The sequence below is a fragment of the Paramisgurnus dabryanus genome, chromosome 2 (assembly GCF_030506205.2).
Source record: "Paramisgurnus dabryanus chromosome 2, PD_genome_1.1, whole genome shotgun sequence".
Classification (NCBI taxonomy): domain Eukaryota; kingdom Metazoa; phylum Chordata; class Actinopteri; order Cypriniformes; family Cobitidae; genus Paramisgurnus; species Paramisgurnus dabryanus.
In genome coordinates, this window is record NC_133338.1 from 36,421,239 (window position 1) to 36,438,470 (window position 17,232).

Sequence of the window (17,232 nt, forward strand, 5' to 3'; positions counted from 1 at the left end):
GTTTCAGAGTTGAAGTCCAAAAAACTGAAGCATGTATTAGCTTTAAGTTAAAGCTTTAGACGAAACTACTACTGCTACTGTACATGAAGAGTTCAGATGCAAATTCTTCTGATAAATTTTCTTGTAAATAAGCATTTTTTTATCGGACTCTTGATTCTGAAAGGCATGAGGCCGTTTCTGACTGCAGGGGATACAGCTACGGCCAAATCTCGCGAAATGTTGGTTTAGGGTTTGGGGGTAGCATTACAGCTCATCTGGCGAGATTTAACGGGATTTTGGCCGTAACTGTATCGCTTCTAGCCACAACCCCTGAGGCCCCGATTATGAGAATTTTAAGCGAATGTGAGTGCATTTGGTTAATGTGATCATCTCATTTTTGACGGAGGCTAAAATGATTATTTCATCTCAGCTTAGCATATCTCAGTCGTTTTTCTTACTGTATAAATGAGTACGTTTTTGGGGTCTAACTTGTTTCATTAATTATTTTATTTGGGCAGCAGTTATCGAGTCCAATTTAATGTATAAATACTTTAGACTTTATCAGTCTTACTTCTGCCTACCTTGCAACCCGCCATTCAAAGTACTGTTACTGTAGATATGTTTCAAGTTGTTTCAGGTAAAGGGCCGGGTATACTTTTTTTCCGCGTCCGCGTCCGGCTCGCGCGCGCACGCGTCCGCGCAGCTTTCCGGGTATAGTCCCCGCGGCTACACGCGGATGGCCGCGTTCGACACTATACGCAATACTAATGATTTCTTATTCAAATTATTAGTCTAACAGGCTGTCAGGGCAGCACTGATTTGGTGACATTTAGAGTACATTAAAACATTAGGATAGGTGAAGAAAAGTAACTGATCCACCATTGCAAACACAGTTTAGAACAAACAACAAGACAACAAAGAACAGGAATCAAACAAACATGCTCCACAGCTTTCTGTTCTTGGAAGAAGTAAAAGTTAAAGAAGAAAAACGATAGTGTGTGTGCAAATGCTGTCTATTTCCTTTGTATAACTGTTTATAGTGGAGTGTCCTGTCTAAATATTTTCACGCGCATGCGCTGTCGTACGCGGACTGTACGCGCACTGTCCGCGCGGTCTCAAATTTTGGGCTGCACGCGGACGGTCCGCGCGGCCGTCCGCGCACCCTCCTGATGACGAAAATGACGTCATGCATACGCGGACGTCCCGAGTATACTTTCGGCTTAACGGTTCAAAGAGTTGCCTCCATCTTGTCTATGTCAACTGACGAGTCTCGCCGAGGTCAGATTTCCGACTTCCTTCGTTTGCTGACGTTTACTCCAGGTTTGAGGTGGGAAATATCCGATTTCCGAGTTGTCTGGAACACACCATAAGTGCGAAAAGCTGCTTTCAAAAGGTGAAACTGCCTAGACAAAATGAAATGTAACTTTATCACGATGACAATATGAAAATAGTAATCATTAACCTCCTAAGACCCGAGTTTTGGTTTGTCTTTTTTCAGATTTCTACCAGCTGTTTTTGGGTTTAGGAAGAACCAATAAATATAATAATGTAATAAATATTTTTTTTTTTATTTGTCCATGTTTGTGTACAACAGGTTCCAGTTACACAGAATTAAGGATTATGGTCAAAACAACAAAAAATGTGATGTTAAATAAAAATGAACTAACTACAAAAACATGTTGAAAAATGCAATATAGCAATTTAATATTTAAACTATCAGATGTGCATTATTAGCATCTTGCTAACATATTTTACATTTACCTTGATCTAACCTACATGCTCATAATAAACAACACCCATGCACTAAATAAAATAATGCAACAATAAAACTTTTCAGGTTTCAAAATAAAAGCTTTTATTATAAAATTATAAGAATTAGGTAAGATGCTACAGATGTCACCTGCTCATTCAAAAAATGGCACATCTTAAAAATTGAATGTATTGACCTTCAGTAAAGAAACAAAATATTGCATTTCTCTAAAGCATTTGCAACAACTTGTCACTCCCATTGTACTGGGTAAGCCATATTTTAACTTTCAAATAGTTTTGTCGATGTACCTCCATTTAACATGGTACAGAAAAAATTAACTGATATCAGTGACCGGTTGCATAAACATTGCAAAATTGTGTCTTAAGAACTAGTCTGACTTAAGAACACTAGTCTTGTTGTTTGAAATTGGACCAATATACATTTATATGTGACATACCTAAAACAATTATGTCTTGAAGAAAAAAATAGAAGTTTATTCAACCGGCCGCAGGTTTGCCATGTTGTGCACTAACAAAGCAAAGATGGTCTGAGAGCAGTTTACATACATCTGGCCAAACAAACTCTTTCATGCTAATGGTCAAAAAGCCAAAATTAATTTCATTGCGGTTTCCTCTAATTCCCTTTTCCAGTCTGAGAAGCCACTGTAAGAAATTGTAATTATGATAAAAAGAGTTTAAGAGTGGCCTCACAACAGAAAACCCTAACAAACAGGAAAGGAAGCAAAAGCAAGCTATTTGATTGATTGATTTCCTATATCAGCAGCCAATAACAACTATGCCAACAGATCCGACTGCTGGTAGGGAGAGCACCAATTTGTAGTCGCTGTATCCAGGTCTTGTAAAAATTTCCCTATACCAAGCACAGTGCATTGAAAATAGAAAAATCATTGTACACAGGACAAGTTTCAGATTGAAGAAACATTTTGGCAAAATCACTATTCATTCACATTGTGTTATGCAACCTGGATACATCAATAATACAAAATCAAGGAGTAAAATGTCTGACCAAATTGCATGAATTTGTATAGTAACTGACTTTCTCAGAAGCACACACAACTGTTACAGCTTTTTGACCTATAAAGACATCACACTAGATTTAATTGTTGTGAATTACTTGCACCAAGGGATTGGGTAAAAATGACAATTGTTTAAACAAAAATTTAAATACTGGAAGCTTTATCAATAAGCTTCTCTTAATCATTATTTCCTCATGGTAACTGAATGGCCCTACAGACAAAAACATGCTAGTTCATCTGCAGTGTTGGGCTCTGTCTTAATCTGCAGTGTAGCAGTGTTGGTTGGACATTATCAAAGCTTGCACACAGACATTTGTAACAGCATGTACATTAAGTCCTCCCAAATGCTGCATTCTAGCATGTGCCATTTTATCAAAAATTTAAAATACTGAATATGCATAAAAGACAAAAAGCCACACTGCCTTATCTTACAGCAATAAACGCAAATACCTGAAACACATCTTACACTGACAGGCGTCCATCTTTAAATTGCATCATAAATGACATTTTAAGCTGTAATGGACACGTCTCAAATATCAAGAGCACCCTCTTGTGTACCAAATGACTGAGGTAATATGTACTAAACGATCTGATATGTGTTGTCTTCATGATATGTAGTGGTGATGGTGGGCACCAATTGACCAATGGCAACAAATGACCCAAAGTGCTCCTCATCTGAAAAAGCCACATGAAAACAACCAACCAAAAGAGAACATAACCATTTAAAATTATTTCTTCCCAGTAGAGTATAAAGGACAACATAAAACATGATTAACTTAATTTAACCATCCAGTGAATCTCCAACCCACAGCCAGCGTGTTAAAAACACACACAATTTTCCCATACATCATATAACATCCAGCAGTGTCTCTCTTTAAGCAAAAAATACTTCAGACTTTGGAATTCCTTCTCTTGTCTTATCCACCCATTAGGCAATCCAGATGCTCCTGACATATTGATCCACAAGTTTTTTTTGAAGAAGGTTCAGTTCACTGATAAATCCCAGCTGAGGTAGGTGTCCAGAGTCCAGCCAAAAATCATCATTTTTGATCAAGAGGTTAAAAATAAAAATATAAGCAGCCAATGGGATGAGCCTGTGATTGTTGTCCATCAATCCAATAATGAGAATTGGTGGCTATCTGAGTCCAGCTCTTGAGGTCATCCATTCTAAACCCTGACACAGCCTGAAACAGCAAAAAACAAATGATTGTTTGTTGTCCCAAACAGTGTTTTCTTTATTTCACCATCATTTTTCCACGAAAAAAGATTTACATTCATGCATTTGGCAGGACCTTTTATCCAAAGGGACTTCCAGTGCATTTTATCAACATGTGTGTTCCCTGGAAGTCAAACCCATGACCTAATTTAAGGGAAACACTTAACATTAAAATATTTTAAGCATTCTGTTGCTTAACCAGTAAACCAAGGCAGTAGACACACCAAGGGTTATATGTTCAAGAAACACACACTGATAAAATACGGAACTGCAAAACTAAACTTGAACCAGTCTTAATGGATACTGTTTCATACTGCCAAATGTAATATATCCATTATTTTCTCTCTGTTTGGATTACAGCGTCTTGCCATCATTCATGTGATGTGATAGATCCTTTAAGACCATGGGTCCACAGGAATGGACATCACTAGAATGCCTTAAACTAATAAAAATGTATTATTTTATAATATTCATAATGTTTTGTCACTGATTTGGTCCCTGATCAACCAATCAAGATGAAGAAATGGCTCTCTAATGTAATCGGAGCTGCGTTTCACTCCAAATTTCCTTCCCTCGCATACTTGCACGCGTGTCCACTACTGGTGAAAGACTTAAAAGGGTTTAAATGGAACACACTAACCCCTTGATCATTTGGGAAAAGTTAACTTTAAAAGAAAACGCCTCCATGCCAATGATGGGTTTATCCGGCAATCCGTATTTCTGCTATTATCCACCAGGTGGTGCTCTTACCCAACCTATAAAACCCGGAAGTATTCCCTTTGGGCATTGGCCAAGAAGTTTTAGATTTCTCCTTATTTAACATGCCTGATTTAACTCATCAGCTTGTTGGGGAGATGCGTTTAACATTTTGGAAGGAGGCTGATAATTTGAATCAGGTGTTTTAAATAAGGAGACATTTAAAACTTTCTGGGAGGGGGTGCTCAAGGATCAGGATTGGGAAGCACTGCCTTAGGGCAAACAGTTCAAACTCTGTATGTTTTGAGGATCGCTCTGAATCTGAGGTCTATCAAAAGTCTTTCACAAAAATGCAATTATCTCAGCTTTTTGCACAAAATTTTGTATTTTTGAAAAACTTAACCATATTTGGGTGGTGACAAAAAGAGAACAAATACATGTAGGATTAAACTTTAGGCATTAAACTTTTGTGAAAATCATAAAAAATGGCAGGGAAGGTGTGCAAGTGTGTTTGATTTCATGCTGTACTGCGCAGACCGATCAGTTGGTGACATAAAAGTATCACAAGATCAATTTGTAAACTGCTCCATGAGCACCTTGATATCACAATCAATGTGCATTGTGGTCTACATAACAGTCTGAAGCATACATGGGAAGCAGACTGGCTCGCTTGGTCAAAATCGAGGGAACTAGGGTCTCTTCATATAAACTTTAAAAAAGTAAAACACAACATGGCGATGGGGGATTCCCCCAAGGGAGGTGTGCGAGTGTCTAAAAGTGGAGTGGAATGCACCCCTAGGAAACTTAGCGAGGCACAACTACCGAATATTCAGGGTTAATCCTATTGTCTCTACTGCAGATCTTACCCCTCTCCAGTGAGCGCACAGCAGGACTGAATGTGCCATGGATGATCCTTGATAGAGCTGAGGGTCAGGTATTTAGAAATCTCTGCTGCGGACATGCAACCCTTCATGTCTTGCTTATTGGCAAAGATCAGGACCGCAGCTTTGCGCAGGTCCTGAAAGAAAACCAAAACAGCTAAAATACAGGCTCTAAAGTGAAAAGGCTTTACAGAATTACTAATGCTGTGTGTGAAAGTTGTGTAAATGAACATTACCTCATGAGCAAGCATTCTATATAACTCTTCTTTAGAAATGGCCAGTCTTTCTCTGTCAGTACTGTCCACAACCAGTATGATGAACTATCAGAGAAACACACACACAAAGCATTGTCAGCAGATGTGAGATAGCATACTATTGCACTTGCATTGTTTGAAAAGCCCACTGAGTTGTTGCTTATTGTATGATGTGCATATCCTTGGTATAAATCGTGTATCTGTAGTCGCTGAGATGAATCCTGCTGAGCAGATCGCTCCGCTCCTGAATGGAGCTCTCCAACAGGGCCCCATCACAAATCTCATACGCACACTTTGTGAATGAAAGGCAGGGGTCCTGCCATTCAAGTGAGCCTCTTTGTCTAACCATGAACTTTGAACTGTGGATCAGACACCAGCTGCTAGGGTCCAGTGGAATTACCCCTGCGCACAACTGTTGTCTAAATCATTGTTCACAGCAGAGTGAACACACAGCTGTTCCGCACTATGCTACAGTATCTACAGTTAATATTACTTGTGTACGTGTTAACCGGTAGTCTGGTACTAAAATAATCTTCAAAGTCAAACTATAGAGGAAGTTCCAGAGGAAGAGGTAATTCCCCCACTGTCTGTATGCATATAGACAATTGTGACCAACTTTATGTATTTATGGGCATTTAACCCTTTAACTGCCACACCAAGAAAAAGGCATTTGAAAAATTTTTTGTTTGCATTTCTTATCTCCTTATGTCACCACTTAACACAATCAATGTATTTTTTTTCAACACATCCCATAATTTTTTAAAAATCGGCCTCTACCAAACGGTTGATATGTCACTTAAAGGAACTCAAACACATTCTATGGAAATTAGAAAATATGAACTATAATACTAATTTTTTACAAACATAATCCAAATAAAATGGTTTTGTATATTAAATCTTCTTTATTTATTGAAGTATAACATATTAAAATATTTCAGGTTTTTATTTTAACGCAGGACATGACATGTTTTCATGTTTTTTGCAATAAAAATGACCAAAATTAACAAAAATAAGGATATTCTGCATTTAAAACCTAAAATAAAAGAAGGCCAAAGATAGTAATACAATGGCATATTAGTATTTTATGATTTAAGAAACACACTGTCAAGTTTGGTAGTGCAAAATAATTTTTTTTGTCTTTTTTTAGATAAATTAAAGGGGTCACGGCATGAAAATCTGAGATTTTCCATGTTTAAGTGCTATGATTGGGTCCCCAGTGCTTCTATCAACCTAGCAAATGTGAGAAAGATCAACCCAGTAACTTAGTTTTGGTAAACCATTCTCTGTAAGCATGTGAAAAAACAGGTAATTGAAATGTGGCTCCCCTTGTGATGTCAGAAGGAGCCCTTATTATAATAATACCACCCCTTAATTTGCACTTTCCAACCACAGCACTGCCATTTCCAGTGTTTTAATCAAGAGAGGGAGAGACAGAGAAAATAATTCACAGCACAACTAAGTTTCAATTTCAACAAACCACCATCATTGTGATCGGTGTTTGCACTTCATCCGCTCATTTGCATTTTAAAGGACACACCCAAAACTGCACATTTTTGCTCACACCTGCAAAGTGGCAATTTTAACATGCTATAATAAATTATTTATATGATATTTTGAGCTAAAACATCACATATGTGCTCTGGGGACACCAAAAATTTATTTGACATCTTAAAAAAGTCTTGTGACATGGCCCCTTTAACATTTATTTGTAAACCAGCAATGCTGTGTAGAGTAAGCCAACATTGCAGACAATCCTTCAAACAATTTAAAACATAATTTAAGAAGTAATTATTGATTAATTAATGAGTAATTATGATTTCCATACATTAATTATATGAATTCATTATAGTTATTTCAAAAAAATATCCAGAAGTGGCAAAAATACATACTTAAGAAATGATCTCAATATATTAAATAAGAAATAACAATAGCTGTGTCATATTCATAGCTGTGAATGATCAGAAATTTATATTTCATAGCAAATAGTACACTCTGACTGCAGAATTGGATGATCTGAAAACATTACCCTAGCTTTTCTACTTTTACCATTAAGTGACAAATCAACCGTTTGGTTGAGCATGTTTTTGAAAAATTATTCAAAACACATGAAAGTTTTTTCATGGCACCAAGTAACATAATTTTGTAAAGTTAGGGCTCTTACAGTGTAATATGTCAAAAAAATATGGTTTCCTTGCAAAATTTCAACAAGAACAGTTCATATAACAGAAGTGATTTTTTAATTTCTAAAATCCACATAACAAGATGTGTTGTGACAAGTGCTGTTGATTGATACATTGATATCTAGTGGATTTTTTTGGCAAAACATATCTTACACAAATAGTAGAGATGGCTCAATCAGCTTGAGTTAAGTTAGGTACTCCTCTCAATAAAATATAGGGACTCAAAATGTGCTCAACCGTTTGGTTGAGCTGGCAGTTAAAGGGTTAAAGGACAAGTTCGGTATTTTAGACTTAAAGCCCTGTTTTCAGATTGTTTATGGTGAAATAGAATGGTTTTGACTAAAATTTCGACATTTGCGGCTGCCCTGAGAATTTTCGCGTGTTTGTGTTTCAGCTCAGACCTCTACAATGGGTTTAATGGTGCACTGGAACAATCCTTCCTAAAATGCATTAAACTTTCGTTTACAAAGACATGAAACTCACCGACTGACCACTCTGTGAGTTTCACGTCTTTGTAAACGAAAGTTTAATGCATTTTAGGAAGGATTGTTCAAGTGCACCATTAAACCCATTGTAGAGGTATGAGATGAAACACAAACACGCAAAAATTCTCAGGGCAGCCGCAAATGTCGAAATTTCAGTCAAAACCATTCTATTTCACCATAAACAATCTGAAAACAGGGCTTTATGTCTAAAATACCGAACTTGTCCTTTAATGGCAAAATTGCAGTGATGGATTACCAGGTTCAGCCTCAAACAGTGACGATTCTTTTTTGAAGCACATTACCTCTGTATTGGAGTAGTACGTGTTCCATGAAGACCGGAGACTTTCCTGACCACCAATATCCCACATCAGGAAGTGTGTTTTCTTAACCACTATTTCCTCAACATTGCTGCCAATTGTAGGAGACGTGTGCACCACCTCATTCATTAAACTGCCAAAACAACAGGTTCTGATCACATGAAACTGTTGTGATGTTATGCCTTTTCCAATGTAACAAACATCATTACTCACAATTGATATAGTATAGTTGTCTTCCCAGCATTGTCCAGTCCCACAATAATCACCTTGTGTTCTACAAGAACAAAAATATGAATGAGAAAAGCAACCATTCAAAAACAAAATGATCAAACTTCAACATTATACAAACTGAAGTGATCTGTTAACATTAATACATGCATTTAATCCCTATTGAATATACAGACAGAAATATAAGGCGACACCACAGATTAAAATTTAAAAATAGATTTTATAATGATAATTTAATCTTGTGCCTAATCAATACACAATTTTGTGCTTGCAGTATAATGATATGATTATCCACTACATTGAGTGCGTTTACATGCACAGTCTTACGCCCGATTATGCTTGATAAACCGATAATGTGTGGGGTCATAAACAGCATAAGAAAAAAACAATTGGCACAGGTAGTTTTTTGCTCATTTCCTTGATTTTGCGTGGCATGCAAATACCTTAATCGGCTTTCTCGTCGTTTTGTTCATGTGCGCATATCTAAGCATGTTAAACGTCACATGTGGAAGAAAGCGCAAAATAACGCATTAAAGTCTCTGCTGGACTCAAAAAGTTGTCAGAGAAACTGCGAAAATTAAATGTTACATTAATGAGAAGAGATACAATAGTATAGCTTAAGAGAGATTTCCCATCAGCTTTTTAAACGACTATTATATACTATAGGTGGTGACGTCACTGCCTGTGGGAAACCAGACAAAGTTTTCTGCATAGCCGGTTTATTGATTTGCATGTAATTGTAAACGCATAAAAACTGGTTTCTATAAGCAGATTCTGGATAGTTATCCGCTTATTCTGTCCATGTAAACGCACGCATTGATTAGTTGTGTGTTCACAATCTAATACAAACACACACACAAACACACATCACTTGTCACATGAGAGACACACTTGCATAACTGAGGACAGTATGAGTAGTTGAACCAGTGGTCCAGCCTTCATCAGAGCTCAATGTGGAAAAGTGTCACCTTTGAACTCAGATGTGAGCTACAGGAAGGAAGCTGGACTATACAGCTCTTGATATATCTGACAGCTCCACAAAGACACAGTATATTGCACAAATATTGCTTCCTCTAGAATTACTGAACCCAGTGTTGCTTCTGTATGAATCCAGTCGAACTGCCAAAAGGCAAATTTAAGCCATAAAGAGAGACATGGCTACAGTTAACACCACCCACAATTCATGAAGATAATGATGGTATAAGAAACCCAAAGACATATTTAGCCTGGCTCTCATGGGAGTCCACTAGTGCCACTAAGCTTTAACCAACATTAAGAGCAATAGAGCATAGGGCTGTCACTTTTGAGAAAAATCTAATTCGAACGGATTTCGAATATCATGCAATGTATCCGAATATATTCGAATATCTAGGCGCCGCCCCCCACGCGCATCAAAAACCCACCGTAATGGAGATTCAATCACAAAATTATTAACAGTGACAGTCATACACAGGGTTGTCTGGATTACTTTTTACTTAATGTTTGAAACAGCAGGTTATCAACTTATGAATAACAAACTTATATATATATAAAAAAATGATTCAGAACAGTTACAAACAATAACGTGACAACTTAAATAGCAGCAGGAGTATTCACCTTATTTTCCACGACAACAAGGGCGGCGCCATTGCGCTCATTTTGTCAACGTACTTCCGGCTGCATATGATGAGCAGCTGAGGCAGTGGCTGAAGGCGACGCGTTTAACTTAAAAAGCTCACTCAAGCGCCTTTATGTTTGTTTCTTACCAATTTTAATGGACGGGGAGCCGACTGAGGAACACCCCAATCCCAAGTAATGGTTCGACTACGATGTTCCGGTAACTTTAAACCACGCCGGGTGTTGAAAAGGTGGTCAGTTTCAGGTAAGCTATCTTAGCTTAATGTGCTCTTCGCCTAACGTTAGATTTGTGATGTCCGTTCTACGAATAAACTTAAGATCAGTAACGTTAGTTTATAAAATGCAATTATTTTGAATGATTTTCATTGCCCACCTGTATTTTTATATTTAAGATAAGACAGCAATATATTATAGTACATTACATTCTTACAGTAGCTCACGTGATTCATACAAGTTACAGAGATTTCAGATGCTAGGAGGTCAGTTAATTTCTCATTCAGATATTGATGATAATGACCTATTAAACGACATATTATTTAACATTGAAGTTAGAGGTTGTGTGTATAATGTTACTGTCTCTTTTTAATGCATCTCTCTCTCACACACTGTTCTGTTTAAGTATGGATGTCATTTATAAATTAATTCTCATGATGCAAGTTTCTTTTAAATACTAACATAAAAATGTTTATGGTTATATTATTTTCACAGATGCATTGATGTTTAGTGATGCAATGGACAACTGTGAGGATGATATACAATCAACGTGTTCCTAAACTGTGATGCAGAAACACAATGGGAGGATCAATCCGTCTCTGAACACAACTACACTTTAAAATCACAACTCAACGTTGAAGCAACCTACATCTGATATGGGAAAACAACCTTGCAGTTTCCCGGACAGGGCTTATGCTGGTCCCAGGCTAAAATGCTTATTTGAGCTACAATAATTTAAAAACACCTTGTACTGACATACCTCAACATATTTGAGTGCCATTGTTTTGTCACAAGATGTGGTTTGTTTGTAAAAACTAAAATGTCCTAATATAATTAAGGCCTAGTCCTGTAAACCCTGTCTGAGAAACTGCTTCAATGCTTCTGCTTCATGTGTTGAGCTGTCACAAGAGTACATATCTCTGCTGAGAAACAACCATCTTTGTCAGCTTTACACAGGGTTGATATTGCATGCATTACATTCAGTCGCTAAGCACATCACCAGTACATACACATACAGCTTCCAGATAAACACTTGGGATCAGCTCCTGATGACTCTGATAAAGCTGTGTCTTAATTCATTGCAGGGTGGTCTTGCTGAAAAGTTAGTTGTTTCTTAGTCCATAGTTATTTTTATAAACCTTTACAATTTGACCTGATTTTACCTGTTGTAAAGTTACATTAAACCTTCATACAGTTTGTTATCAGATGTCATGCAGTGATATCAAACATTTACAATGTGATCTGTTGTGCATTTATATTAAACCTTTATAATGTGATCAGATATTACCTACCATGCAGTTATATTAAACCTTTACAATGTGATCAGATGTTGTGCATTTATATTAAACCTTTACAATGTGATCAGATGTTGTGCAGTTATATTAAACATTTACAATGTGATCAGATGTTACCAGTCATGCATTTATATAAAACCTTTACAATGTGATCAGATATTGTGCAGTTATATTAAATCTTTACAATGTGATCAGATGTTACCTGTCATGCAGTTATATAAACCTTTACAGTGTGATCAGATATTATCTGTAAGGAATTTCTTAAACCATATGTGAGCTTTGTAGATTCCACTTAAAAGGATTTAAGTCTCCTGATTTGAAGGAATAAGTTTTGGCAAGTTTGCAAATGAATTCTATCATGGTACATTACCACATAAAAACGAAATAGATATTGGACTGGCTAAGGTGCACATTTGCTTAAAAAAGAAGAAATCACTGTGTAAATATTGGTAAGCATAATTACTTTAATAATGCTGCTCCATCAACTCCTTCTGACACGACGAGGTAATAAAATATGTCTCAGAGGTTACTTGCCGCGGCTGCTTCATATCTTCTAACCACGAGACGATTGATGGGACATTATAAGACTATCCGAGCGTCGTATCAAGTTTTCTCCGTGCTCCTAATTCAAAACATTTACAGCAGTTGCGATATTTGTCATTTAGCTAAAGTTATAGTGAACTACGAACAATCTTTTAACCACCAAACTAGCTCCCGAATGCACTGTGCCATATTAGCAGCGGAAGTCGGTTGACAAAATGCGGAAGAGCGAAGAATTGAAAAGGGGCGTGGCGGAATAAGGTGAATATAGGCAGACGCAAACGGAATTCGCGCCCGCAGATTTCGGCAGAAAACTCCGCGGAATTTCGCGGATTTAATGCCCATCATTGACAAGCACATATATCCCGCGCTTGAGCGTGTTTGTGACCAGAACTGTCATTGACAACAAGCACACTTATACAAAGCCTATCCCCCGCGTTTGTGAGCCGTCATTCACAAGTACATTAACCCTGCGCGTGCTGTTTGCTTGCCCGTTTTCAATGATAGAGAGCACAAACCCTTTGATACTTGAGATGAAATTAAACTTATAGATGAGTTAATCAGATCTCACTTGACTCTGTCGTCTATGTGACGCGCGACAGTCAGCACATGATCATTTAAAATCCGTTTACAAGACAAATGCTGTTGTTTAATATAAAGCTTCATTGCGTTGTAAAAATGATGAAATTATCTTCATACATGCTAATTTCATAATGCGAACGTATTAACACAAGCTTTTTATTCTGCTATAATATTTAACACTATAAATAAACAATATGTCATTTTATATACAAACTATAATTCTAACTTGACATGCACATGAGGTTCATTTTAGTCCCATTTGATTCCCTCTCTTGCGCACAGTTGCCGTCGTCTCAGCCTCCTTCCTATTACGAGGTGTTACTGTAAAAAATGCGCTACACATGGCATTTAAAAAACCGGATGGTTTATTTATAGTTCGAATACGGATATTTCACGTCATGTTCGAATGCATATTCGAATATCGAATAAAAAGTGACAGCCCTAAATTAGGTTTAAATATCAAGTGGTTAAAGTGTCAGCTCTTTGTTTTAATTAACCATTGTATACATTTAAGGGGGGTGTGGTTGCTAGCTTTAATTTATTTATACATGCAAACATTGGAAGTGGATCAAAAAAGTTCATAAACTTGTCCTTACTAGATAAGAATGGGCATTGGTTTGAAGACAACTTTTATGAAAGGTTTTGATCCACTTCAAGAGTTAGTGTAGTTTGGAAACACCACTACACCACTGGCCAAAGTATTAAAATACATGCACACATCCACAACTAATGAATGAATCAGTTAATGATCTAAAGTTATGTAAAAGGTATGTTAAACTGACGTATGTTAACTTTTGATAAACCATTCTCTGCAAGCATGTGAACAAATAGGTCATTAAAATGTGGCTCCCTTTGTGATGTCAGAAGGGGATAATACCGTCCCTTAATCTGCACTATTCAACCACGGCACTGCCATTTAGTGCAGAGATCAGATCATTTGCATTTAAAAGGACACCCCAAAATGGCACATTTTTGCTCATATCTACAAAGTGGCATTTTTAACATGCTATAATAAATGATCTATATGGTATTTTGAACTAGAACTTTACACTCTGGGGACACTAAATATTTATTTAACATCTTAAAAGTACTGTTTACTTTAAGTAAATAAGTTTGCCATTACCCAGGATAATATTTGGTGAGTTTGGCCCATTTTTCTGAATGATTGCATGAACGTTTTGTACAGATAGTCCCACTCACTCAGCATAATGAATTGACTGGTCCTCTTTAAAACAATAATCCAGGAAATTACAGAAGAGAATGAGATACATATCCAACAGACATAATTTCTATAGGTCTATACAAGCAAGCCAAAATGCTATCATACTTTCCCCTGTAAGCAAGACTCGGCATCTAGCCCAGAGGACTGGCCAATATGTTTGCACCGATTTCCTCCAAGATAACCATACTTCAACAACAACAAACAAGTACATCTTTGTATTAACGGAAATCACTTGATAATATTTCATGGAAACTCACTTAAAGCTAGTTGTTCATGTAAAATATAAAAAAAATTAAAGGGCACGCAAGATCAAAACCCTCCATCATAGTGTTAAGAGAACATCTGTCCAACATTACGGCAATCTGGATTAAGTTAGGAATGTTTTGTCATGGGACGCACAGCTCTATGAGCAGTTTAAAAAGGCTACATTTTTTTAATTGGACAGGAAATACCATTAAGTTCTTTGCTCACTTATCAATGCATAACTTTCCTTATAAATAATAACATGATTATTCAGGTTGTAATGCAGTTTAAAACATAAATTCTGGCACAGAGAGCATTTGGCAGCATCCAAAAACGTTGTCAGCATCCAAGCAAATGTCTATAATAATGTCCATAAGGGTTAACGGATCACTGAGGCAGGCAAACAATGGGAGAGGAAGGCAGTTTCCTCAACCACTTTGGTTTGCCAGGTGGTCGTAGCGTCTGCTTCACCGCACAAAAGCAATTTTCAATCCAATTCAGTTCCCTTTATTGTCAAGTTAGAGCTGACATCTAAACCCTGCTCCCTGTGGACCTACTACACGAGACACATCTGTCACAGCAGGAGTGAAGATGCACATAAATAAGAATTTAAAGATTTAAGATTAAAAGGTTAAATTAAATGAGTTTAAAACTTGCTAGAAATAATACAAATACAACAAAACTCAATAGTTGTATGCCTAGTATTAAAAGTTTTAAAATACTTTTTTTTAGGCTTATGTACCATAACCACAATTTTGGGACACATGGTATAGTTTTACCATCCCAATCTTAGAAGTAAAATTACTTACAATGGTACATATGGTAATCGTTCAGTACTTTGTGGTGGATTTTAAAGTAACCATGTATTAAATCTAACCACTTAGTTAATTTATAATAGTTTTATTTTAAATATATTAACTATGTTTTTGTGGATTGTTTACCGTTTGTATTACAATAGTTTTACCACAAATATCACTGTTAAATTATAGTCCCTCTAGTGAGATAATGATACATTTGTGTTTACTATGGGGTATGGTAGATACTAATATTATAGTTAAACTGTAACTGTTATAAAAAAAAAAACAGCGCATTACCAACACTATACACAATTACCTTAAACTCGTAAGTTACTCTAACAACAGCTTTTTGTAAACGTGAGCGGGGTTTGATAAACATATTGTATCTCTTAAGTCATCTACTATGCGAGTCTTAAAAGGTCACTTTAACACTTTAGGGGGAAAATACATCTCAATTTAGTCATAACAGGAGACGCGTAAAAACAAACACAACCAGAGTGTTGTTCATCAACCTTTACTAGATAGATCATCTACTGTGTGACCGGGAGAAGGTAACTGTTAACGGACGCAGACTCCGTTTAGATCAGCAAGAAACTAACATATAATAACAATAATAATAATAGTCTGAAACGTATAAAACCCCATGTGTTTAATCCAGTAACGTTATGTGGTTTGGATGGTTTGAAGAGGAGGTTCTGAAACGTGCACACTAGCATTAGCTCACTTCAGATGGATTTCAGCCAAATGCGGACAACAGTCATAAACATTCACAAGAAAGCAGTCAGGACATTAACTCTTACCTTGATTACAAAAGAAACTCCACAATTTGGCGAAAATTAGACCCATTTCTCCTACTGTGTGAGCAATGTTGGCCAGCAAGTGTAAGTTTAGCAGAAAGGCCTACGGTAACGTTAGTACGTGAATTCACCGATGTCCGTTATTTCTTCATAAATCCGCTCGTGCCATTTGCCGTACTTTACTCAGCACGTGCCTATGATAGCGTGAGAATGTCCACTGTCTTTGAACACGGGTAACCCGGGCACTTGATCTTTCAGGCTGATAAGATCAAGTGTGCGACAGATGCAGACAACATCTCTCTCCAGACACTCTTCACATCCCACACCGCTCCGATCTCGTCCACATTTTCCTCGTGGAGAACAAAAAATAACTCCAGTGCAGACGTTTGTTCGGCTACACGCGTATATAGTTCTGTATGTGCTCGTGACGTGAGGTGCTCGAGGGAGTAATGCTGCTAAGGCACACAGAGTTCAGCGAGTCTGTGGTGCTGCTGGATAAATAATAAGCGCTCACTCGCATGTGTTGTGCACACACCATCCCCCATTAGTGTCGGGTTACATGTGTGAGCCTGGATCATGACGCTAACACCCATGTTTATTATAATCAATCCAATGAGTTTTACAAAAATTCCTGAGGTGTTTTACATTACCTTTTCTGTTTAGTTTTATAAACAATTTCTAAGGTGTTAGCCATTGAATTTGTTACTGAAAACTAGATAATGGCTGAAAACAGATATATCATTTAATAATCATATTTTTCTTTTTCAGGTTTCATAAATACCTAAATCATTGTTTTTCTTTTATTGGATTTTTCTGATTTCTCACCACATCATATGAGAAGCCTACTTCAATAGACTGCTTTAAAGCTGCATGAAATAGTAAAAACTTTTATCAAAAACAAAAC

At 36.9% G+C, this 17,232-nt stretch overlaps 1 protein-coding gene across 1 annotated transcript; it reads right to left on the reverse strand.

The window, feature by feature from the left end:
- Nucleotides 1–1,809: 1,809 nt before the first annotated feature.
- arl8 (ADP-ribosylation factor-like 8) lies at nt 1,810–16,861 on the reverse strand. Its single transcript, XM_065289322.2, has 6 exons — nt 16,332–16,861; nt 9,008–9,068; nt 8,780–8,927; nt 5,795–5,878; nt 5,544–5,695; nt 1,810–3,949 (listed from the first exon to the last, which is right to left on the reverse strand). Exons 1-6 carry the CDS (start codon nt 16,375–16,377, stop codon nt 3,901–3,903), a joined length of 540 nt encoding a protein of 179 aa, XP_065145394.1. The 5' UTR covers nt 16,378–16,861; the 3' UTR covers nt 1,810–3,900.
- Nucleotides 16,862–17,232: the final 371 nt, after the last annotated feature.

Excerpts from the sequence above, each read along its gene's own strand:
- arl8 (XM_065289322.2), bottom strand. The coding sequence starts at position 16,377 with ATGGGTCTAATTTTCGCCAAATTGTGGAGTTTCTTTTGTAATCAAG. Across the intron at positions 8,928-9,007 it reads ACAACTATACTATATCAATT|TTTAATGAATGAGGTGGTGC; the intron begins GTGAGTAATGAT and ends TTGTTTTGGCAG. Across the intron at positions 3,950-5,543 it reads TGTGCGCTCACTGGAGAGGG|GCTGTGTCAGGGTTTAGAAT; the intron begins GTAAGATCTGCA and ends TTGCTGTTTCAG.